Here is a 24,619-nt window from a genome sequence, read left to right as displayed (position 1 = left end):
GGGCCTCAAACTGCAACCGAAAAAACAAAAAAACCCCAGTCTCAAGCCTGAAATATCATGAGGCTGTCGATGACATGAATAATTATCAAATAACTAATGGGTGGGAAGAATCACCACAATCTAGAGAGGACTTGATACAATAATATTAATTTTTATTGTACATATATTATAAGACATTCAAAGTGCTTAAGATGAGGTAGATGAAATATAGCAACTAAAATAATAATGGCATAGTACATAGATGACAAATATAATGCCGGACAGAAAAAGCGTCTCAGGGCTAGAAACTGCACGAGATCAAGTTATTGGTAGCAGCAGTTCAAATTCTAAGCACTATGGTATCAGCTCTAGGCCTGCATAAAGTAAGCAAAAATATAAATCCGACCGAACAGACAAAATACCAAACCCAAACAGGACATGGGCAGTTGAAGTCAATGAGCAGTATTATCTAGGCATGCTCGAGATGTCAAAATTGGGGCCTAAAATAGTACCCCAAATATATATTATCTAGTCATCAACTGCAATCCTAAATAATGGTGTTAAAAATTCTGAGCTTACATAAAGCATGACGATTGCAAAACATAAACCAAATAGGCAAAATGTAAGAGCCGCTGGATAGATGAATAATAGGTTCAAATGAGCAATATTATTGTGGCATACTGAAAATTCTGGAGCAGAGACACAGGCTGTCTGGTTATCCACGTATTATTTAACAATGTATGTCTATATGTCAGGCTTAATTTTTAATTGATTAAAATTTAGATCCTTACAATTTAATTTTTAACTAATTGTTTATTTCAACATATGTCTCTTCCACATTGGACACGCTTGCAGGAACTTGTTAGTATAGCCGAGTGGTCTAATTGTCAGGCGGCAGATTTGGAGGAAGCTGAGGCATATCTCTAGGAGTTTGTGTCCGAGATTTGCTTTTCTTGCTCAGTATATAGGCGTTTTTTAATTTTCCTTATTTTTTTCCTTTTGTTCAACAACCTGTGAAATTAAAATAGACATGTCAATATAAGAACAGCTTCTAACTATTACTATGAATTTTTATACTGTCTGCTAACTATGAACTTTGACGTGTCATCTGACTGTTTGGAGCTCAATTTTTTTTTTTCTTTTTAAATCTGTGTGTACTTAATGCACCACCTATGTATGCTTCATGTGGTATTTCCTGAAGAAGAGGTTGCAAAAAACCTTGAAACGCGCTAGAATAAACCACTGTCAAACTTTATTAACCTTCTGGAATTTCATAATTTGGGCAGCGCGGACGAAATACACGTATTCCTTTGCAGAGTTCTATATGTCAGGCTTATAATAGGGACCCCAGAGAGTCTGTGCGTCTAAGCTCAAACGATGGCCGCATATACCACAGTGCAACGCATAAGATAGTGGCGCTAGCCAGACTGTAATGTGCAGGGTAAAATACCTTGTGACATCATCCCGGATAAGTGCCGAGCTGCCCGTGAGACGCGCTGAAGCCCCGACGCGCGTTTCACCGTCTTCGGTTTCGTCAGTAGTATTTTGTGTTTGGGATTCCTTAAAATCTTAATATGAAGGACATCGGGAGGAACAGAAGTCAACCCAATAGGCATTAAAATTAAATACATGACCTCTTTATCTGCCGCCGCCCATGAATAATGCTCATTTGGATTTGGAGGATCTAGTGGTGCATCATCAATGAGAGCCCCTCCACGTGACTGCTGCTGGCAGGTAGATAAAGAATCTGAGCCACGTCTCAGGTCTTCAAGAAGCAAGGCTCTCAATCATTGGCCTCAAATTAGTCTTCCATGGAGGGGAAAGTGCAGAATCTCTTTCAATGGAAGGATACAAGTCTCCTTCCACCACCCGTGAAGACAGAGATCACAATATCTGCTCCAGACGCTGCCTTCTGCTGTCTTGTTGCGTGCATAGATTTCAGAACCTCAGCGTGCACAATTAGCATTATGTAAATAAAATGAAATCATTCTGGAGAGGCCTGTGGAAGAAGGAGGGGGAGGGGTACATCGCAATACATCTCTCTGCTGTTTTGTGTAGATGCATTTCAGCCTTCCCTCCAGACCGTCTCTCGTTTCAGCTGGATAAAAATAAAAAAATAAAGCCTCCAAAGATAAGACAGAATAATTCTGCAGAAAATCAAGTAAATCTCCAGCATATACCGCTAATTTAATTAACTATCAGACATAACAAGAATAATTAGATCTAGAGATGTCACTAGCTCCAAAGAAATCCAATGTCACAGCTGGAAACGGACAAGGTTATGGAGGTGTGAAGGTCTGGGCTTGTCACATCTGAAACAAAAATAATACAAAAATTGATAAGACTTTGCATGAGTCATACTGCTTAGGGAGTTTGCGTATTGTCGAATATGTCGTCCAATGTGTCCTCTGCCAGAAAGTTCTCAGAAAGAATATTTAGCAATTTGTGGGATTTGCATTAATGGGAACACCCATTGCTAACTCAATATTTTTGCGTTCCTGTCCTCTTTCCTGCAGTTTCCCCTACAGCTCGAATCCAAGCCTCTCAGAGCCTAGTGAGGGAGGGTGACCCATTGACTCTGAAATGTGATGTAACTGGGAACCCCAGGTAAGGACATCCTATGGTCATGGTACTGGCGCCACTACTATCAGTATTAGGCCACGTTCACACATTCAGTATTTGGTCAGTATTTTACCTCAGTATTTGTAAGCCAAAACCAGGAATGGAACAATCAGAGGAAAAGCATAATAGAAACACGTCACCACTTCTGAATTTATCAACCACTCCTGGATTTGGCTTACAGACCGTGTGATCGTGGCCTTACTGCTACTTTCATAATGTTTTGTGCAATCATGGACCTATTTGACTTTATGGCAAGAGTCCGCTAAACCTATCTACGGCAAATGGTGGACCACCGATGGGGTCTAGTGGTGTCTAAATTAGACAGTATCCAATTGCCTAGCAGCTAAGGGAGGCCTCGTAGAACCTTCCATTAAATCACAGATGTGAACCGCTCCCCACTCCCAGAAAGTATTTCTGCTCCATTGATAGCTTTACCTAAAACGTCCTGTAGACTAGGTGTGGAAAATTGGGCTTGTGAATTGGTTGTCTAAACACACAGTAATCTCCAGCGATCTCGGGCAGAAAGGTAGTTATAAAAAACATTCCTTTATTTCCATGATTAATCCATGATTAAGACTCCTTTGAGTTGAAACGCGTTGGATTTTTTACCATCCACTGGGGTATCCACTACCTGAAACATGTTCTTTTAACAAAAAGAAATAAAGGAATATTTTTTACAACTACCTTCCTGCCTGAGATCGCTGGAGAATACTGTGTGTTTGGACTTGTATCCGCCAGGCCAGGGCGGCTCCATGTGACGGTGTGGTTCCTGCTATCCGGAGGACGCTAAGGGGTGAGCTGAAACATTTTTTTCATGTGAATTGGTTGTGTTGCAGGCAAAGAATGATCCAAATGCAGGATATATAAAACTGTTAAGTTTATGTTGACACATTTCCAGGTCAAACAGACCTCATTCATCAGTATAATACCATCATCTTTCCTTTTAGTTATTGCATCTTCCACGGATGATGTTGGGCACTTAGCTGGTCAATACGCCAACACATATTTGACACCTTTCCTGGAATGTCCATTAGGCTACCAGAAAAACAGGAGAACCTTCAGATTCGTGGAAGAGTTGGCACATCAGCCTGCGTTGCTAAAGTCTTCCAAACTCTCTTGGAATGTAACGCTCCTCTGCCTTTTTTTCATTGCCAAGCTCTGGGGCCCATAGACAAATTCAGAAAGTGTGAATGAGATTTTGGGGGGTGCCCAATCCTTTACTCTTTGTGTGCCCAATCCCCTACTTCCCAGACAACTTTTTTTTAAAAGTTGTTAAGTATGGCCAAACTTATGATGTTACCTCGCGGCTGTAGGAATATACCCAAAATGCCCTGGTCTTCAAAAAGTTTTGGCCAGTGAAGGCAAATTATGTTAGACTTTTATCGATTTTACAAAATTGGGGGGGAACCTCGGTTGCCCAAGCGTGCTCCACTCTTTCCCTATGAGGCTACTGAACTCTGCGCTTGGCATAAGAGAATGAATGGAGTGGTGGTCCATCATGAACACTGCCTCTCCGTTTCATAACTGGGATAAAAGTGCAACATTCTGCCGAATGGTGCTGATCCAGCGGGTTGGATCCTCGCCGATCTGTAAGTTAGCATTTATGTTAGGGGTAGGTAATAGTTTGCTTTCAGCAGACAACCCCTTTAAGCATGTCTCAGCGTTATAATGGTGAGAGTTTAGGGTCTTGACAGCTTCTCTGACCACATTTCTGGCTCACGAGAATAGTTGACGTAGCATCTCGAGTAAAATTGGCCATTGTCTTAGCAAATTTAGGTAACTATTCCTCATCCGCTTGAATACTGTCCCCCTGTAGACCCAAATCTGAATAGGAGGTAGTAGGTGTGTATCTGATCGGCTTTGGTCTCCAAAATCCCCGTGACAAGTATATAAGGGCACCTTCCAGCCCGCTGCCCTGGAATTGGAGGAAGACTTCACAGTGAAATACGCACGAAGCTGCAGCCGTGTGTGGCGGAGAAAAAAAAAATACATTTTTTTTTTTTGCGGCACTGGAACTATACAGACTCCATTCTTATAAATCGTCCCCGCAGCTTCTCTGCAGCCTCTGCACGGATATATAAACCCCACAGACATCCCAATGACGTGCAAGCAGAACATAAAACGTGTTTTAATACGACCTGCACACCCCATATATCTTGCACTGCAGCGGCAGGCACAGGAATAGAGCAGACGAACGGCCTCTCGCTGCAGCCCTAAACACCACCAAGAATCCTAATCAGTCCGCTTCTCCAGAAAACCCCATAAAACAGAGACAAATCTTCCCAGGCTCCAGAACGCCTGCATAGCACAGCGCGGAGACATTAATATTCAGCGTGGAGCCACAGCTTTAATCTCTTTCATCCTCTTCAAGCTTAATGCGATGCTCTATTCTCCGTAATATCCGTACTTTGTCTTTAAAGGGCAACTCCAGTCATGACCGAAATTAACGACAGTGGTTACTATAAAGTGCCGTAAGTTACGTGGCGTGGACAGTTTTTAAAAAAATAATTCCCAAATGTTTAATTTTCGCTGCTGAACTTCATCGTCAGCCATGCTGGGAGGAAGCAGAGATTTTGTATTGTTTGTGCAGTGGGAGGAGTTTTGACATTGTAGTGCTTGTGGTCGCCCTCTGGTGTGCACGATATGAGTAACACCTGCCACTATAAAGCCCCCGTCGCACACAATGATCTCGCTAGCGAGATCGCTGCTGAGTCACAAGTTTTGTGATGCAACAGCGATCTCACCAGCGAGATCGCTGTGTGTGACAGTTATCAGCGACCGGCCCCCCTGCCGGGTATCGATGATCGTCCTCGAATGGCCAGGACTTTTTTTTGATCGCTGGTCTCCCGCTGGCCAGCATGCATCGCTGCGTGTGGCAGGCGGGAGACCAGCGATCAGCGAGCTGGAGCTGGTAACCAAGGTAAACATCGGGTTTCTAAGCGCCACGCGGCGCTTAGAAACCCGATTGTGTACCTTGGTTACCAGCTCCCTGCACCAGCGCGCTGGTATCTAACGTACACTGCGGGTAACTAAGCGACATGCGTCGCTTGTTACCCGTGTGTCGCTGTCCTGATTGCTGGTGAAGCTGCCTGTTTGGCAGCTCACCAGCAATCATGTAGCGACACACCAGCCATCCTGACAAGTTCATATCGTTGTCGGGATCGCTGGTGAGTCGCTATGTGTGACGGGGCCCTAAGAATGGGAATGACTAATACTCTGGTTCAGATAGACGCTGCCAATTTCCAAGTCCATTATGGAGGCATGATGAACTTTGGGAAGTTAGTTGACTCATCAAAAGATCAAATATAGTTCCCCCTATTGACAAAAAAAGAGGAGCTTTAATTAGGATCCATGTGGTGTATGGAGATGAATGGCTCATGGGTAAAAAATATGCAAATTGTCATCCTCTACACTATGAAGAAAACTAATCGTAGCCATTGAAAAATTTGCAACATTGGTAAAAAATAGGGATGTTTAAGCCCCGCCCAAGAGGTACAAAAATCGTAGGGCGAAGCCCACTTATGAGTTGGGTTTTGGCAAACATCACCCATTTTTCAGCCTAAAAACTGATGGATTTAGCAAAAATTTAGGACAGTCCTGGCAAAATCAGGCCAACTTTGAAAAGAAGTTACGTTTGGCTGATATGACATGTAGAAGTAGTGAGGAGCACGTGATTCCTGCCCCACCAGTTCTTAGTCATTGTAATATGTGAATATTTTTCTGCAGGCTTTTATATTTCATCCTACATCTCGTGTAAGCGCCGTGTCCACTTGAAGAGCACTCGTCCACCTGTCGGGGCTGATGAAATTCCTAGTGTAATCAGTCTGGAGGATTTGAGCAGGGACGCTCGGTAAAGTTGTTTTATTGTGTGAAACCTCTCAACATCTCAATCGCACAAAGAGGGACACTTGAGTTTTATTATAGGAGACACTTTTTCATCTGTTCGGAGAACAACCTACACCCCAGCATTTTTTTTAGCAGGATTATTACAACACACAAAGCTAGAGGCGGCCACAAACAATGTAAAGCGATGGGAGAAGTGGTCGCTCTCAGGTTGGGATGACAGACCTGACCGGCTGGTGGCGCATCAACCTAAATGTATCTGGGGACCACTGGAGCTGGGTTATGGCACCACATTGCTTTTTTTGCTGGTTCTGACTGGTCGCTCAAAAAGCAACGAAAAGGAACTTTTATGATCCTGCACTTTATCACCATAGCTAAGATTTTGGAGGCATCTGTGGGAATTTTTGCCCCTTCCTCTAGAAGAGCATTTGTGAGGTCATACCCCGATGTTGGGGAAAGGCCGTGGCCACAATCTCCTCTATAAATAGGTGTTGGATGGGGTTGAGGTCTGGGCTCTGTGTGGCCGGTCGTGTTGTTCCACCAAACTCCCCCCACCATGTCTGCATGGACCTTGTGCACTGGGCACAGTCATGGGGGACAGAAAAGGGCTTTCCCCAAACTTTTCCTACAAAGCTGAAGCTACAATTGTCCACAATGTCTTGAAGTATTAATATTTCCCATCACTCGAATTAAGTGGCCAAAGCCGCCCCCTCATAGCAGCCCATAGCATTATCCTCCTCCACCATCTGTGTAAGGGCACAATGCGGTCAGGAGGTAACGTTCTCCTGGAATCACCAAACCCAGACTCCTCCATCAGACGCAGATAGAAAAGTGTGATCTGTCACTGCAAAAAACATGTTTCCTCCAGAGCCCAATGTGGCAGCTTTACACCACTCCATCCAACGCTTGGCATTGTGCTTGGTGTTGTACGGCTGCATGTAGCTGCTCGGCCATGAAGCTCCTGGAGAGGGCATAGTGTTTGTCCTTCTATTAATACCAGAGGAGGTCTGGGCTCTGCAGTTATGGAATCAGCAGTGTTGGTGACTTTTCTACCCTATGCTTATCAGCACTTGTCTCTCTGCTCTGTAACGCTACAGGGTCTCCCCTTTTGTGGCTGAGTCGCAGCAGTTCCTTCCACTTCTCAATAATGTCACTCACAGGTGATGGGGGGAAGATTTAAGAGGAAGAAATGTCATGAACAGACTTGTTACCCTGGTGGCTTCTATTACAGGACAGCGCTGGTATCAGGGAGCTCTGGACCACTGACTGTTGTGTAACATGTTGGCAGGGGTTAACAGCATAGTGAGGAGCGGAGATTATACTACACTGGGAGCGAATGGCCGGATGTTGTTCACGGGGGGGGGGGGCGAGAGGTCAAATGTTATACACCGGGGGGGCGAGATGCCAAATGTTATACACAGGAGGGGCCGGATGTTATCCATTGGAGGGCGTGGGGCCGGATATTATACGGTGGAGGTCGAGGGGCCAGATGTTATACACCGGGGGGGAAATGGTGTCGGATGATATTCACCTGGGGGCCGGATGTCATACATCGGAGGGCGGCGAGCGGCCGGATGTTATACACCGAGAGCGAGGTGTCAGATGTTATACAGCGGAGGGCGAGGGGCCGGATGTTATACAGCGGAGGGCGAGGGGCCGGATGTTATGCAGCGGAGGCTGAGGGACCGGATGTTATACAGCGGAGGCTGAGGGGCCGGATGTTATACAGCGGAGGGCGAGGGGCCGGATGTTATACAGCAGAGGGCGAGGGGCCGGATGTTATACAGCGGAGGGCGAGGGGCCGGATGTTATACAGCGGAGGGCGAGGGGCCGGATGTTATACAGCGGAGGGCGAGGGGCCGGATGTTATACAGCGGAGGGCGAGGGGCCGGTCGCCGGATGTTATACAGCGGAGGGAGAGGGGCCGGATGTTGTACAGCAGAGGAGGAGTGAGGGCCCTGATCACAAGCTGCAATGTATAATTAACACACACAGATACACACGTACTGTAGATAATAGTTTTTTCTTGACCCCAGATACTTCTGACTGTTCTGTATCGCTTTATGGAGGTTCAGTTTTGCTCTATTTCTGCCATGAACTTGTATTTTTGTCGGCCTCATGGGAAATATTGTGGAGCAAATTTGTATATAAAAATCCGAGTCATACAAGACAAAACTGCTGAGCGCAAATCTAATCCTCCGTCAGATATGCCTCACATAATAAAACTGCTGATGGTTCACTGACTGTGGATACTGAGTGCCGAGCACATGTCGTGCGCACACCGGCAGAGACCTGCACACCTGTAAAGCATCACTAAACACTTAAAGGGACACTTTCTACCCTGTCCTTTTAAGCTTCGTTTGTTTATTTTAAAATTGTATGAGTTATCTTTGCTGTATGGCAGTATAGTGTCGGTACTATGTAAAGCATTGTATGGCGGCAGTATTTCGCTATTATATGGCACTTTTGTCATGGCCACCCACTGGCACATTTGATGTCTTCTCTATACCTCACTCTTGTGTAAGCGGTATTATGTGGGTACTGTATAGTACCGCATCAAGTGATGGTATAGGGGCACTTCTGTATGGTCGCGCCATACGGTATTTATTCTCCATACAGCATACTTATGTATGCACTATACTGTATGTCTGTATTATCCAGACACTGAGTGGTGGTTGATTTGAGGGGAAGTATTGTCTTCTATTTTGGCTGTATTGATGTATTTATTACGGTATTATTATTTAGGTGTTATATGACACTGCTACTTTGACCTCACTGTCAGCATGGTGTCGGATTATGCACTGTATAGTGGGATTATAACGTCTTTTTAGATCATGGCATATATGCTATTTCTTCTCTATATGACATTATTATTTAATCAGTATATGGCTGTGTTATTTGGGCACAGAGTGACGGTATTATTCTAGCACTGTATTATGCTGTAATACGGCAGTATTGTAGTATATATTGTGGAATTAGTATTAAGTCAGTAGGTATGGCACTCCTATTGTGGCCATACTATCTTCTCTATACGGCATTATAATATAAACAGAATATGGCGGCAGTATTTGAATACTGCATGCTGCTGTATTAATCACTGTATGGTGGCATTATATAGCCTTTTTCTGACACTGCTATGATGGTCTGATCATGTCAGTAGATGTTATACAGGGCCATATGCATCATATGTTGCTTTTGCAATAAAGCTAAATAGACAAAAGATAAGTACTGTATGTTGGGCACTATATGGCAGTAGTATAGTGGATGGATCTATGCACGGTCATAACTTATCTACTTTTCTATAGCAAATGATATCTGGCCGTATTATATGAGCACTATATAGTTTTGCATTAAGCACTATATAGCCGTATTGTATAAGCATCCTATGGCAATGTTATCTAGGTTGGTCAGCTCATGGTGATATGTAATATCTCTATATGCCGGTATTATGTGAACACTTATGGAGTAGTATAAAGCATTAAAAGTTATTAATATTAAGGCAATACTACCATGGCCTGATCATGGCACTATATATTATACCAAGCTGTATATGGCATTATTATATGCACACTATACGGTATGGTATAAAGAATTGAATGGTGGTAATAAACACTATATGTTATACCAAGCAGTATATGACTGTATGGTTTGGTATTTAGCACTATATGGCAACATTATTTACGCATTATATAGCACTTTTATCTAAGTTGTTTCATGGTGTTATATTTTCTCTATGCAACTTTATAACAAGCAGTATATGGCTGTATTATGTGCACACTATGTGTTGGGGTATAAAATATTGAATAGTGTTTATATTCCGGCACTATATGTTATACCAAGTAGTGTATGGCAATATTATATAAATTCTTTATAGTACTGTGACAAAGGGGTCATCCAGGACTTTGGGCTTTTAGGTCACCTATATTGGATTGTTGAGGATTTGAAGCCCGGGGTCAGTGATAAGTCATTGGCTAGATGTAAGGTCTCCACCCTTCTGTCAAGATCACAACTCACCACTTGTGCCCTCGACCCACTCCCGTCTCACCTCATCCCTAACTTGGCCACAGTCTTCATCCCATCTCTAACACACCTCTTCAACCTTTCACTTACAAATGGAGTCTTTCCCTCATCCTTCAAACATGCCTCAATCACACCCATCCTCAAAAAGCCCTCCCTTGATCCATCCTCTGTGTCTAACTATCGCCCAATATCTCTTCTCCCTTACGCCTCAAAACTACTGGAACAGCATGTATATCTTGAACTGTCCTCCCACCTCTCCTCCTATTCCCTCTTTGACCGGTTACAGTCTGGCTTCCGACCGCATCACTCAACTGAAACTGCCCTAACTAAAGTCACGACTTAGTAACTGCCAAGAGCAAGCGACACTACTCTGTCCTTCTCCTGGACTTGTCCTCTGCCTTCGACACCGTAGACCATTCCCTCCTGCTACAGACTCTCTCATCTCTTGGCATCACAGACTTGGCCCTATCCTGGATCTCATCATAACTAACAGACCGAACATTTAGTGTCTCCCTCTCACACACCACTTCCTCACCTCGCCCCCTGTCTGTTGGTGTTCCTCAAGGCTCTGTCCTAGGACCCCTACTATTCTCCATCTACACCTTTGGCTTGGGACAGCTCATAGAATCCTACGGTTTTCAGTATCACGTCTATGCCGATGACACGCAGATCTACCTATCTGGACCCAACCTCGCCTCCTTACTGACTGAAATCCCACAATGTCTGTCTGCTATCTCAGCCGCCTTCTCTGCTCGCTTTCTCAAACTGAACATGGACAAAACAGAATTCATCATCTTTCCCCCATCTCACTCTACCCCTCCACCAGACCTATCCATCAATGGCTGCTTTCTTTCCCCAGTCCCGCACGCTCTGTGCCTTGGGGTGATCCTCGACTCTGCGCTCTCTTTCAAACCACATATCCAAGCCCTCGCCTCCTCCTGCCGCCTCAAACTCAAAAATATTTCCCGTATCCGCTCATTCCTCAACCACGAAACCACAAAAACACTAGCGCATGCTCTTATGTCCCGCCTCGACTACTGCAACCGCCTACTCTCTGGCCTCCCCTCTAGCACTCTGGCTACACTCTAGTCCATCCTACACTCTGCTGCCCAACTAATCCACCTGTCTCCCCGCTATTCCCCAGCCCCCATACTCTGGAACTCTCTGCCGCAACACATCAGACTCTCACCATCAACGGAAGCCTTCAAGAAGAACCTGAAGACCCACCTGTTCCGCCAAGCGTACAGCCTGCAATGATCCTCGGTCTACTGAACCACTGCACGACCTGCTCTACCCTCTCCTACTGTATCCTCGCCCATCCCTGTAGACTGTGAGCCCCCGCAGGCAGGGTCTCCTCTCCTTATGTACTTGTGTGTCCCTTGTCTTTCACATGTTTATTATACTTGTCTATATTTCCCCTTTTCACATGTAAAGCGCCATGGAATAAATGGAGCTATATAAATGCATAATAATAATGTACAGAGCAGAACAGCACCCTGTTGTGGCCATTCTTGGGCACTGCAGCTCAGTTCCCATTGAAGTTATGAAAACAACCATTACTCAGTGTATGGAGCTGTGTTGTTTTCGTTGTGAGGATGCCAACCCCTTTTGAGCACAATATTGCGATATTGTGTATTCATCTTATGGCGCTGCTATTATGGGTGTCTTAAAATGGCCTTCCTCCCATTCTTTTTCACTAGAGCCACACAGCTGGGGGTCTTCCTACGTGGCAGACGGGCCCCTCCTAATGACACGGGTATAGCTTGGGAGAAAATCTTGGCTATCCGCTATCCACTGTACGTTCTGTGATTGCTTCTTCTGAGCCTCTGAGCTGCGTATCGCTTGGCACGACCGCTGCCCCGTGCCCACGCCACGCCATTGTTATATGGCGGAATTAGTTGCTATTATGTCCAAAAGTTAAATGCAACCACGGGATGAGTTATTAGCGAGCTGAGGAGAATACCGCGGCTGTAAAGCAATCCATCCGGCATGACGTTCTTCAGTCGCCTCCTCTGTGTCGGGCGGTCACCTCGCCATTTAACGCTCTTTGTCTGAACTCAATGCAAACACATTTGCAGTCCTTTGTTCTGGGGGAAGAAGAGACGGAGCCAGTTGTATCACAAATGGCCATTTTCTCACGTCGCTAATTCTCCCCAGCTGCTTCCCTGTATGCAGCGGCGGCCGCACTTCACTGGGTCAGCATGCTTTTCCTATATCTGCTCTCCAAAGTGAAAAAAACAAAAGATCCGTATTGTGGCGGCTGCTGCTGCTGGTTTTCACATTTTCATTTTTTTAATGTATTTTTTTTTATGTTGGAAGTAAAAAAAAACTTTAATCTTAATTTCCTGATACATAAATCGAAGAAGTAGGAAAGCGTCGGCTCACCAGCTTTCAGGACTTGATAGGACCTTTTTATTAAAACACTGCCCCCCTCTGGGCAAATTTTTATGAAAAATTGAAGAATATTATTGACAAAATTTAATTTGAACGAGATTCAACCACATATCACAGTGCGATAGACGCAGACTGAATTATTCAGCACCAGGTTGTCTCCTTCAGAAGCTGCAGTAAATATAATTAAAAGATTTGGGGGGCAGGTGAGAGTGTAAGGGGGTATTTATGTACTGGTAATTAATTTATTCTAATAACACTAAAAAAGTTCAAATAGCACATAATAAGGCCACTAGGGGGCGAGAGATTTAATTAATTCTACATTTAATTACCTGTTATATAAATTAGGAAGGAAAAGGTGAGCTGTGACATCACCTATTGTGAATGGTGGATCCTGTGTTATATACTGTATATAGCGGTATTATCAGTCATTGTACTCTCTGACTCTATTCTACCACTAGCATCCATATCCTCACTCCAAGACACACAGTGCCACTGCTTTCTACAATGCCACTCTTGCATCAGCTATTGACACGGTTGCCCCTCTCGTTCATGGCAGAATGCGACGTACCAACAGACAACCCTGGCACAATAACACCACTAAAAAGCTCCGGCAAGTGTCCAGGGCTACAGATCGGCGTTGGAACAAAACAAATTCACAAGACGACTTCACTGCATTCAAACAAGCAACACTTGCTTTTAAATCTGCCCTCACCTCTGCTAAACAGGCCTACTTCACAACCCTCGTATCTTCCCTATCCTACAATCCCAAACAGTTATTCAAAACTTTCAACTCCCTCCTCCGCCCACCACTGCCCCCCGCCAACCTCCCTCATCTCTGCTGAGGACTTTGCCACACACTTCAAAAATAAGATCGCCCAAACAAGGCAAGTCTTCATTATTCAACCACCACAACCCCTTTGTATACCAGACCAATGCCCAAACCCCATAACCTCCCTCTCCAACATCACTGAAGGGGAGCTTAATTGCCTCTTCTCCAAATCACACCTCACAACCTGTGCACTTGACCCCATCCCATCCCACCTCCTCCCCAACCTCACCACCACACTTATCCCATCCCTTACCCACCTCTTCAACCTATCGCTAACGTCCGGTACCTTCCCTTCTGCTTTTAAACATGCCACAATCACGCCTATCCTTAAAAAGCCAACCCTCGACCCAACCGCTATGTCCAGCTATCGCCCAATATCACTGCTCCTATTCGCTTCCAAACTGCTGGAGCTGCACGTCCACGCTGAACTTTCCTCCTACCTCTCATCTAACTTGCTCTTTGACAATCTACAATCTGGTTTCTGCCCCCATCACTACACTGAGACAGCCCTGACCAAAATTACTAATGACCTACTTACAGCCTGCTTCTAGACCTGTCCTCTGCTTTCGACACAGTTGACCACTGCCTCCAACTACAAATCCTCTCCTCCGTTGGCATCAAAGACCTCGCCCTATCCTGGTTCTCCTCATACCCCTCCAACAGCACATTCAGCGTCTCCCACTCCCACACTACCTCCTCATCCAGCCCTCTCTCTGTTGGAGTCCCCCAAGGCTCTGTTCTAGGACCCCTACTCTTCTCAATTTATACCCTTGGCCTGGGTCAACTCATAAAGTCCCATGGATTCCAGTACCACCTTTATGCTGACGACACTCAGATCTACCTCTCTGGCCCACACGTCACCTCTCTGCTTTCCAGAATCCCGGAGTGTCTATTAGCCATATCCTCCTTCTCCTGTCGCTTCCTCAAGCTCAATGTGGACAAATCCGAACTCATCATCTTTCCTCCATCTCTCAGATCTTCCTTACCTGACCTATCTATCACAATTAATGACATCACGCTTTCCCCAGTACCGGAAGTCCGTTGCCTCAGAGTAACTCTTGACTCTGCCCTGTCCTTCAAACCACACATCCAAGCTCTTTCTACCTCCTGTTGCCTCCAGCTCAAAAATATTTCCAGAATCCATGCTTTCCTCAACCCTCAATCTACTAAAATGCTTGTGCACGTCCTCATGATCTCTCGCCTCGACTACTGCAACATCCTTTTCTGTGGTCTCCCTGCTAACACCCTCGCAAATCTCCAGTCCATCCTTAACTCTGCTGCCCGACTAATTCATCTCTCCCCTCGCTACTCATCCGCTTCTCCCCTCTGCAAATCTCTTCACTGGCTTCCATTCCCTCAGCGTATCCAGTTCAAATTACTAATACTGACCTACAAGGCCATCTATAACCTGTCTCCCCCATATATCTCTGAACTAATCTCCCTATACCTTCCCTCACGTAATCTCCGATCCTCCCAAGACCTCCTTCTCTCCTCCACACTTATTCGTTCCTCACCCAACCGCCTCAAATACTTCTCCCGAATATCCCCCATCCTCTGGAATTCTTTGCCCCAACATGTCCGACTATCAACCACATTCGGATCCTTCAGACGGAACCTGAAAACCCACTTCTTCAAGAAAGCCTACAGCCTGCAATGACCCCACTACCTCCTCACCACTACTGGAGATATCACCTCAACCAACACCGGAACTGCTGCAACCCCCCAACCTACAGTCTTTTCCCCATCATCCTGTAGCATGTAAGCCCGAAAGGGCAGGGTCCTCTTCCCTCTGTATCAGTCTGTCATTGTTAGTTTGTTTACTGTAAGTGACATCTGTAATTTGTATATAACCCCTTCTTATGTACAGCACCATAGAATCAATGGTGCTATATAAATAAATAATAATAATAATTGTACAGGAGGAGGTGAGCTGTGATGTCACCTATTGTGAATGGTGGATCCTGTGTTATCTACTGTATATAGAGATGTGGTCAGTCATTGTACAAGAGGAGGAAGTGAGCTGTGACATCACCTATTGTGAATGGTGGATCCTGTTATCTACTGTATATAGAGGTGTGGTCAGTCATTGTACAGGAGGAAGTAAGCTGTGACATCATCTATTGTGAATGGTGGATCTTGTGTTATCTATTGTATATAGAGGTGTTATCTGTCATTGTACAGGAGGAGGAGGAGGTGAGCTGTAACATCACCTATTGTGAATGGTGGATCTTGTGTTATCTACTATATATAGAGGTGTTATCAGTCATTTTCTAGGAGGGAAAGGAGGTGAGCTTTAAGGGTATGTGCACACGCTGTGGATTCTGCTGCGGATCCGCAGCGGTTTTGGCCCTGCGGATTCTGCAGCAGAATTAGCTGCGTTGTACAGTACCATTATATCCTATGGAAAATGGAAACCGCGGTGCAGATGGTGCGGAATTTCTGTGCGGTTTTTGCTGCAGTTTCCAATCCGCAGAAAGAATTGACATGTCATTCTTTTCTGCGGATTCCGCTGTGGTTTGCCATCTCCTTCATTGTAGAAATGATAAACCGCAGGGCAAAACCGCAGGCTAATCCGCAGATAAACCGCAGGTCTTTTGACCTGCGGATTTTACAAAATCCGTGCGGAAAAATCGGCAGACCAATCCGCAGCGTGTGCACATAGCCTAACATTACCTATTGTGAATGGTGGATACTGTGTTATTTACTGTAGATAGAGGTATTATCTGTCATTGTACAGGAGGAGGTGAGCTGTGACATCTATTGTGAATGGTAGATCCTGTATTATTTACTGTAGATAGAGGTATTATCTGTCATTGTACAGGAGGAGGTGAGCTGTGACATCTATTGTGAATGGTAGATCCTGTGTTATTTACTGTATATAGAGGTGTGATCAGTCATTGTAAGGAGGAGGAGGTGAGCTGTGACATCATCTATTGTGAATGGTAGATCCTGTGTTATCAGTCACCTAGGTCTCTTATCACCTAGGATAAATAGTCGCCAGAAATGATGCCTTGCCGTGTACTGGCTATTGGGCACTCTGCAGTGAGGGCGGTATGTATATCCCCAGTCTCAGGATGGAAATACACACATTAACTTCCAATCCGTCACTGCCAGGGTCTCTCAAATCCCCCCAGAACACTTTACTGCCACCAGCTCCTCGTTTGACATTAAAACCAATATCGGGTCAGGAGCCCACCCACAAGATAGCGTAGTTTAGTGCGGAGGACGTGGCGGTTCGTTCATAAAGCAATGAAAATGAAACTAGTAAATTTTATAGATTTACTCCAGAAAATATAGGCAGTGTTTACAAAAATACAGAAGATATTGCAAAAATAGACAATACGATATATACAACAGTTACAAATAAAAGAGGATTAAAATAAGAACTTACTACATCTCAGTCACTGGTATGACGTGTTGATGAGGGGAGGGGAGTTCCGAAGCATAAAGATTCAGTCCACAGCATGGATGGCAGATAGCTGTCTTCCCCAGGTCTGAACACACTCCTGAATGAGCATCTGAGCTTTATACCTTTGCCCAAAACCAAGGGACTCCCCCCATGCTGACCTCACAGGGTGGGCTGGATACGCTCCCTTTAGAAAGTTATTGAAAAACTTCTGCAAGCCATATCTCGGGCTAGGTAGCTCACAGAGACGACAGGGGTATCATATGTTTGCGTACAAATTTCTCTTTAATTTAAGACCCAACATCATATGCTTATGTATGACTGTAAGGCATATACCCATACCTCCCAACTGTCCTGATTCTCGCGGGACAGTCCCGTTTTTGAACCCCCCGCCCGGGACTCTATTTTTCCCGCACTGCACTGAGCCGCCACGCTCCCCCATGCACTGACCCCATCCTCGCCCTCCCAGAGAGACCCACCGCAGCCTGCAATGATGTCGCTAGGCTGTTCTGTGGCTGTGCGCACAGGATCTGTGATGAGGTCACAGGAGGGGAGGAGTCAGGGGTCACATGATCAGGGGCCTCCGTGTATGCAGGTCTCTGCTGAGCTGGTTGTCATGGTGCTGGATGAGGTGAAGTTTCTGTGTGGGGTCAGGAGGGATTTACAGGGTGGATGTAACAGAGCCGTGTGTGTGTACAAGGTGTACGGAGCGGAACCGCGTGTGTACGAGGTGTGCGGAGCGGAGTCGAGTGTGTATGGGGTGTGCAACTAGGTCTGAGCTGAAAAAGTAAATTAATTTGTATGCAAAATGGAAATGTATATAAACACACGACCTTTACACAGAGAAAACAAAAAACAAATATTCTAAAATAAAAAAGTAAAAAATAAATTGCAAAAATTGCATGAAGGTAGTAATAATAATAAGGGTATTTAGTGAACATAATTTTGATCAAAAGAATGTACAAGCCATCCCGCCACGTCATGGCAACCGTTGTGGGACAGTCCTAACTCTTGTATTTAAAACCTTTCCACTTGTCAAGTGACGTAAATGTGAACAAAGACCGAGGGACTGAATCACCAGTAAAAGCATAGGCCAGACAGGATGGATTTCCCAACTCAGAAACAGGGCGGTCACACCCCTTATATGAACAGAATGCACAATGAAACAAATGAGAAACTAGGTCTGAGCTGATGTCATGAGGAGATTGTGATGAAGCCATGGAGACACTTCAGGGAATGCTTCAGATCCATCACCATGTCCTCCTCCGAAAGCACGGACAGCAGGATCACCTTGTAATCGGGGATGCCGGCCATGTGAGCGGATCATGATATGTCCTGCATTGGGAGACTCAGGTGGGCATTACAATGGGAGCCGGGCTGCTATAGTATCTTTTATAGAATTTTTCTTTCTTTCTCTCTGTTTCTTTCTCTGTTCTTTCTTTTTCCCTCTCTGTTTCTTTCTTTCTCTGTTCTTTCTCTCTGTTTCTTTCTCTCTCTGTTCTTTCTTTCCCTCTCTATCTATCTTTCTTTCTCTCTCTTCTTTCTTTCTCTCTCTGTTCTTTCTTTCCCCTCATTCTTTCTTTCCCCTCTTTCTTTCTTTCCCCTCTTTCTTTCTTTCCCCTCTTTCTTTCTTTCCCCTCTTTCTTTCTTTCCCCTCTTTCTTTACTTCTTTCTTTCTCTCCCTCTCTGTTCTTTCTTTCCCCGCTTTCTTTCTCTCTCTCTGTTCTTTCTTTCTTTCCGCTCTATCTTTCTTTCTCTCTATCTCTGTTCTTTCTTTCTCTCTGTTCTTTCTTTCCCCTCTTTCTTTCTTTCTCTCTGTTCTTTCTTTCCCCTCTTTCTTTCTTTCTCTCTGTTCTTTTTCACTCTCCCTGTGTTCTTTTTTCTGTCCCCTCTTTCTCTCTGTCCTTTCTTTCTTTCCCCTTTCTTTCTCTCTCTGTTCTTTCTTTCTCTCTCTCTCTATTCTTTCTTTTTTACTTTCCCCCTTTCTTTCTCTCTGTTCTTTCTTTCTGTCACTCTCTGTTCTTTCTTTCTCTCACTCTGTTCTTTCTTTCCCCTCTATCTTTCTCTCTCTGTTCTTTTTTCTGTCCCCTCTTTCTTTCTCTCTGTTCTTTTTCTCTTTTTCTGTTCTTTCTTTCCCCTTTCTTTCTGTTTTCTTTCGCTCTCTGCTCTCTTTCTTTCCCTTCTTATTTTCTCTCTGTTCTTTCTTTCTATCTGTTCTCTCTGTTCTTTCTTTCCCCTCTTTCTTTCTTTCTCTCTCTGTTCATCTTTCTCTCTCTGTTCTTTATTTCTTTCTCTGTTCTTTTTTTCTGTCCCCTCTCTTTCTCTCTGTTCTTTCTTTCCCTTTCTTTCGCTGTTTTTCCTTGCTCATTCTCTCTCTGTTCTTTTTCTTTGTTCTCTCTGTTCTTTCTTTCCCCTCTTTCTTTCTTTCTCTGTTCTTTCTTCTTTGTCTCTGTTCTTTCTATCTCGCGCTCCTTTTTCTTTGTTTTCTTTTTTTCTCTGTTTTCTTTCTTTCTCTCTGTTTTCTTTCTTTCTCTCTGTTTTCTTTCTTTCTCTCTGTTTTCTTTCTTTCTCTCTGTTTTCTTTCTTTCTTTTCCTCAGTACCAGCCACTGTGCCCATAATGCCAGCCACTGTGCCCTCAGTACCAGTCAGTGTGATCAGCAGTGCTAAATGGGTGTGGACATGGGTGTTACTAGTTGTGAAATGGGTGTGGTCAGGACGTGGCCTAAAATTCGGCACACGCAGCCCTTGTCCCTCTTTCCCTTCTTCAAAAGTTGGGAGGTATGCATATACCCTTTTCTTGGTTTTTGGTGGACGCACAAGCTGCAAAACGCTGCTGCATGTAGCTTTAATTATGCCGATCCCAAAAATATAGGTTTCCTGTCTCTGGGCTTATTGTGTGTTATTAAATTTGATCTGAAATAAACAAAGGAACATGTGGCTGGACATTTTAACAGGGAGAAAGAGGGAGAGGGGAGGGAAAGAGCAGCTATGTACCTGGACATAGGCTTCGTGTTTACACTGCACAAACCTAATAGGTGGTGGGGCAGCACAAGCACTGAAAGTGTACATAGAATTTTAGGGATTATTCATATTTTCCTGACACCGGTTGTATTGAATTCAATAGGATCCTGTATGCTTTGCGCTCCCCCTAGTGGTGGCTGCTTTCACAGTGGCAGGACAGGCAGAGGAATCAGTCGCTTGCTCTGCCACTATGGTGATTATGCCACTACCCTATTTTTGTTGAGATATCGTGATTTATAGCTTAGTTGCAGTATTTGCCCTTCAAACACTGGCGGGTAACAGCTCAGATTGTCTGCAACTATAGGACAGAGTTTATTAGGCAGCGCTGGGCTGTCAGACAGGGGTTGTTAAAAGGCTCCAGACAATGACTGAAGTTGTTAAGCTGTATTACGCTATTACCAAGGTTGTTAAGCAGTATGGGTAAAGGCGACATTTCTTCTCCGTCCTCTATCTCATATAGCAGAGTGTATTAAGCTGTGTGATACAAGAATAGCATTTATTAAGTAATGCTGAGCTATTGTGGAGACGCATTGTGTCTGGTGTAAGGGAAAGCTTTGCTCCTCAACCTGGGCCCCCAGAGTTTATCAAGTCGTTTCATGATATAGTTATAAGGTGTAAGAGAAAGGAAAATAAAGCCTGTTTTCTAGTAGAGGAAGAACTCAACATAAATACAACCATCATATTTCCCCACCTGTGTGCAAAAACACCCCTAATATACTACTACATGCTCTATACAAGAATATAACTACTGTTGCTATATACAAAAATATATCTACTATAATACTGCCCCTTTATACAAGAATATAACTACTATAATACTGCCCCATATGTACAAGAATATAACTACTATAATACTGCCCCTATATACAAGAATATAACTATTACAATACTGCCCCTATGTACAAGACTATAACTGCTATACTGTTCCTATGTACAAGAATATAACTACTATAACACTACCCCTATGTATAAAAATATAACTACTATAATACTGACCCTATGTACAAGAATAACTCCTATACTACTGCCCCCCATGTACAAGAATATAACTCCTATAATACTGCTCCTATGTACAAGAATATAACTACTATAATACTGCCCCATTGTACAAGAATATAACTAATAAAATACTGCCCCTATGTACAATACTATAACTGCTATACTGCTCCTATGTACAAGACTATAACTACTATAACACTACCCCTATGTACAAGAATAACTACTATAATACTGCTCCTATGTTCAAGAATATAACTACTATAATACTGCCTCCTATGTTCAAGAATATAACTACTATAATACTGCCCCCTATGTACAAGAATATAACTACTATAATACTGCCCCCATGTACAAGAATATAACTACTATAATACTGCCTGTATATACAAGAATATAACTACTATAATACTGTCCCTATGTACAAGAATAACTACTATAATACTGTCTCTATGTACAAGAATATAACTACTAGAATACTGCCACCATGTACAAGAATATAACTAATATAATACTGCCTGTATATACAAGACTATAACTACTATAATACTGCCCCCTATGTACAAGAATATAACTACTATAATACTGCCCCCATGTACAAGAATATAACTACTATAATACTGCCCCTATGTACAAGAATATAACTACTATAATACTGCCTGTATATACAAGAATATAACTACTATAATACTGCCTGTATATACAAGAATATAACTACTATAATACTGCCTGTATATACAAGAATATAACTACTATAATACTGCCCCCTATGTACAAGAATATAACTACTATAATACTGCCCCCATGTACAAGAATATAACTACTATAATACTGCCTGTATATACAAGAATATAGCTACTATAATACTGCTCCTATGTACAAGAATATAGCTACTATAATACTGCTCCTATGTACAAGACTATAACTACTATAATACTGTCCCTATGTACAAGAATAACTACTAGAATACTTCTCCTATGTACAAGAATATAACTACTAGAATACTGCCACCATGTACAAGAATATAACTAATATACTGCCTGTATATACAAGAATATAACTACTGTAATACTGCTCCTATGTACAAGACTATACTATAATACTGCACCCTATGTACAAGACTATAACTACTATAATACTGCCCCTATGTACAAGAATATAGCTACTATAATACTGCCCCTATGTACAGAGATATAACTACTATAATACTGCCACCATGTACAAGAATATAACTACTATAATACTGCTCCTATGTACAAGACTATAACTACTATAATACTGCCCCTATGTACAAGAATATAGCTACTATAATACTGCCCCTATGTACAGAGATATAACTACTATAATACTGCCACCATGTACAAGAATATAACTACTATAATACTGCTCCTATGTACAAGACTATAACTACTATAATACTGCTCCTATATACAAGACTATAACTACTATAATACTGCCCCTATGTACAAGAATATAGCTACTATAATACTGCCCCTATGTACAGAGATATAACTACTATAATACTGCCACCATGTACAAGAATATAACTACTATAATACTGCCCCTATGTACAAGAATATAACTACTATAATACTGCCCCTATGTACAATATAACTACTATTATACTGCTCCTATGTACAGGGATATAACTACTATAATACTGCCCCCATGTACAAGAATATAACTACTATAATACTGCCCCCTATGTACAAGAATATAACTACTATAATATTGCTCCTATGTACAAGAATATAACTACTACTTCTACTGCCTGTATATACAAGAATATAACTACTATAATACTGCTCCTATGTACAAGAATATAACTACTATAATACTGCTCCTATGTACAAGAATATAACTAATACTGCCCCTATGTACAAGACTATAACTACTATATATAACATTAATTTAAATTAATTACAGAAATGTAGCATACTCCTTTCGTGCACTGTAACCATTTGATAATTTTACCTGTTGTCATGAAGGTCAGGCTGACCTTCACAATGGTCTTCTCCGCCCTTGGTGATCTGAAATTCGCTGTTTTGTCTCATTGTTATTCATGGAAAGCTGATTATCAGTGTTATAAGAGCTCATCCTAAGTATTACGGCTCTGGAGCACCTATCGACCAACAAGTGGTGAACCATGTTGTTTGATAATAGTCTCTGACACTTATCTTTAGGGATGCAGCAGAGCCGAGTATGTCATTTGACACAAATCATGGTGTTGTGGCGTTATTTCAAACACGGTCATTTCATTCAGTTAAAGAGCTTGACATCTCAGAGTTATCACTTTACCACCCCATTATATTTGTTTTCAGAGCTGAATTTGTAAATGATTAACCGTCTATGACTTTCTATAAATATGTCTTGTTTTTCTTACTTGGCATAAAAGCCTCTTTTCTCCTGAATCCGGAGTTAATTTTCTTTTTTTCCTGCTCCTTTTTGTTCCTGAGATATGGCCTCCTCTTTCCTGTATATAAATTTAATTTTGTTAGTCAACTGGGTGTGGTACTTAAGAAAAGAATTGAGGATCACACCCACTTGGCTAAAATTGTCAGAATTATGTACAGGAAAGAGGAGGCCATATCTCTGCAATGGAAAGGCGCAGAAACAAAAGAAAAACAACAACGGATTCAGGGGAACAGCAGCATTTACACCAGGTGGGAAAAAAAACACATTTAGGAAAAGTACGGTAACAGATCCTTTTAAAGACATCCGCGATTAGAAAAAAATAAGGGGGGCTCTTATTCTTTTATCTGGGCTGTGCCTTGTACTGTGTCTTTAAGTGAAATATCCTGGCACAATCTGTAGCCAGGAAGGAGCTGGGGTTTTTTTGGGAAAAAAAAAATTCCCCCCAATTCTATAAAGCACCTTTTCTCACACCAGAAAATGTATCCGCTTTTCTTAACTGGAGTGTTCCTTTAAGGGACCCATAACTATCATCCTGTAATATATTCCTGTCCATCTCCTGCCTGACTAACCAAAAGGTGAAATAGTAAGTGCTTTTAGATTTGCCTTTCGGAAGCTTTCCCTAATTAGACATGTAAATTCATGCGATATAAAGCCGAGCTGCCACCGAAGGCCCTTGGCAAGTGTATCGGCAGTGAGCTTCTAGATGAGACGTCCATATCCTGGAGCTGTAGTGAGTTCTTGCACCGCTGCACAATATAAGCTGTAAATCTCCGGTGCATGTGGCGCAGCGTGGCAGTCACTTGGGAAGCCCCAGTGGTTACAGTCCATTATACCCATGTGAGGTGCCAGTCTTCTGGAAACAAAAATTCATACTTTCTAATTAAGCTGACTTGTGGGAGGGACAGTTCACTAGAAGAATGAACATTTTTCTCCAGGAAGAGCACATTATGGCGACTACGCAAGACTAGAACATACATTTTAAGATCCAACTAAATATAGAAAAAACAAACAAATACATTTATATGACGACTTGCGAGCAGGGCATTAACGCCGAGTGCACCAGTCTAGCATCTTAAAGGGTTATAATTCAGGT

At 43.1% G+C, this 24,619-nt stretch overlaps 1 protein-coding gene across 2 annotated transcripts in view; it reads left to right on the top strand.

Annotated features, from left to right (window-relative positions):
* CADM4 (cell adhesion molecule 4) overlaps positions 1-24,619 on the top strand; it is a 338,959-nt gene that overhangs the window by 302,282 nt on the left and 12,058 nt on the right. For both annotated transcript variants that reach the window (XM_073570668.1, XM_073570669.1), the window contains exon 6: positions 2,496-2,586. In XM_073570668.1, the coding sequence (XP_073426769.1) occupies positions 2,496-2,586 (91 nt within the window). The remainder of the gene's footprint in view (positions 1-2,495; positions 2,587-24,619) is intronic.

This window comes from Dendrobates tinctorius, unplaced genomic scaffold, assembly GCF_039654945.1.
Source record: "Dendrobates tinctorius isolate UK_male_01 unplaced genomic scaffold, ASM3965494v1 ptg000028l, whole genome shotgun sequence".
Taxonomy (NCBI): domain Eukaryota; kingdom Metazoa; phylum Chordata; class Amphibia; order Anura; family Dendrobatidae; genus Dendrobates; species Dendrobates tinctorius.
Note: the sequence above shows the minus strand (reverse complement) of the source record. Positions and strands in the feature narration are given on the sequence as shown.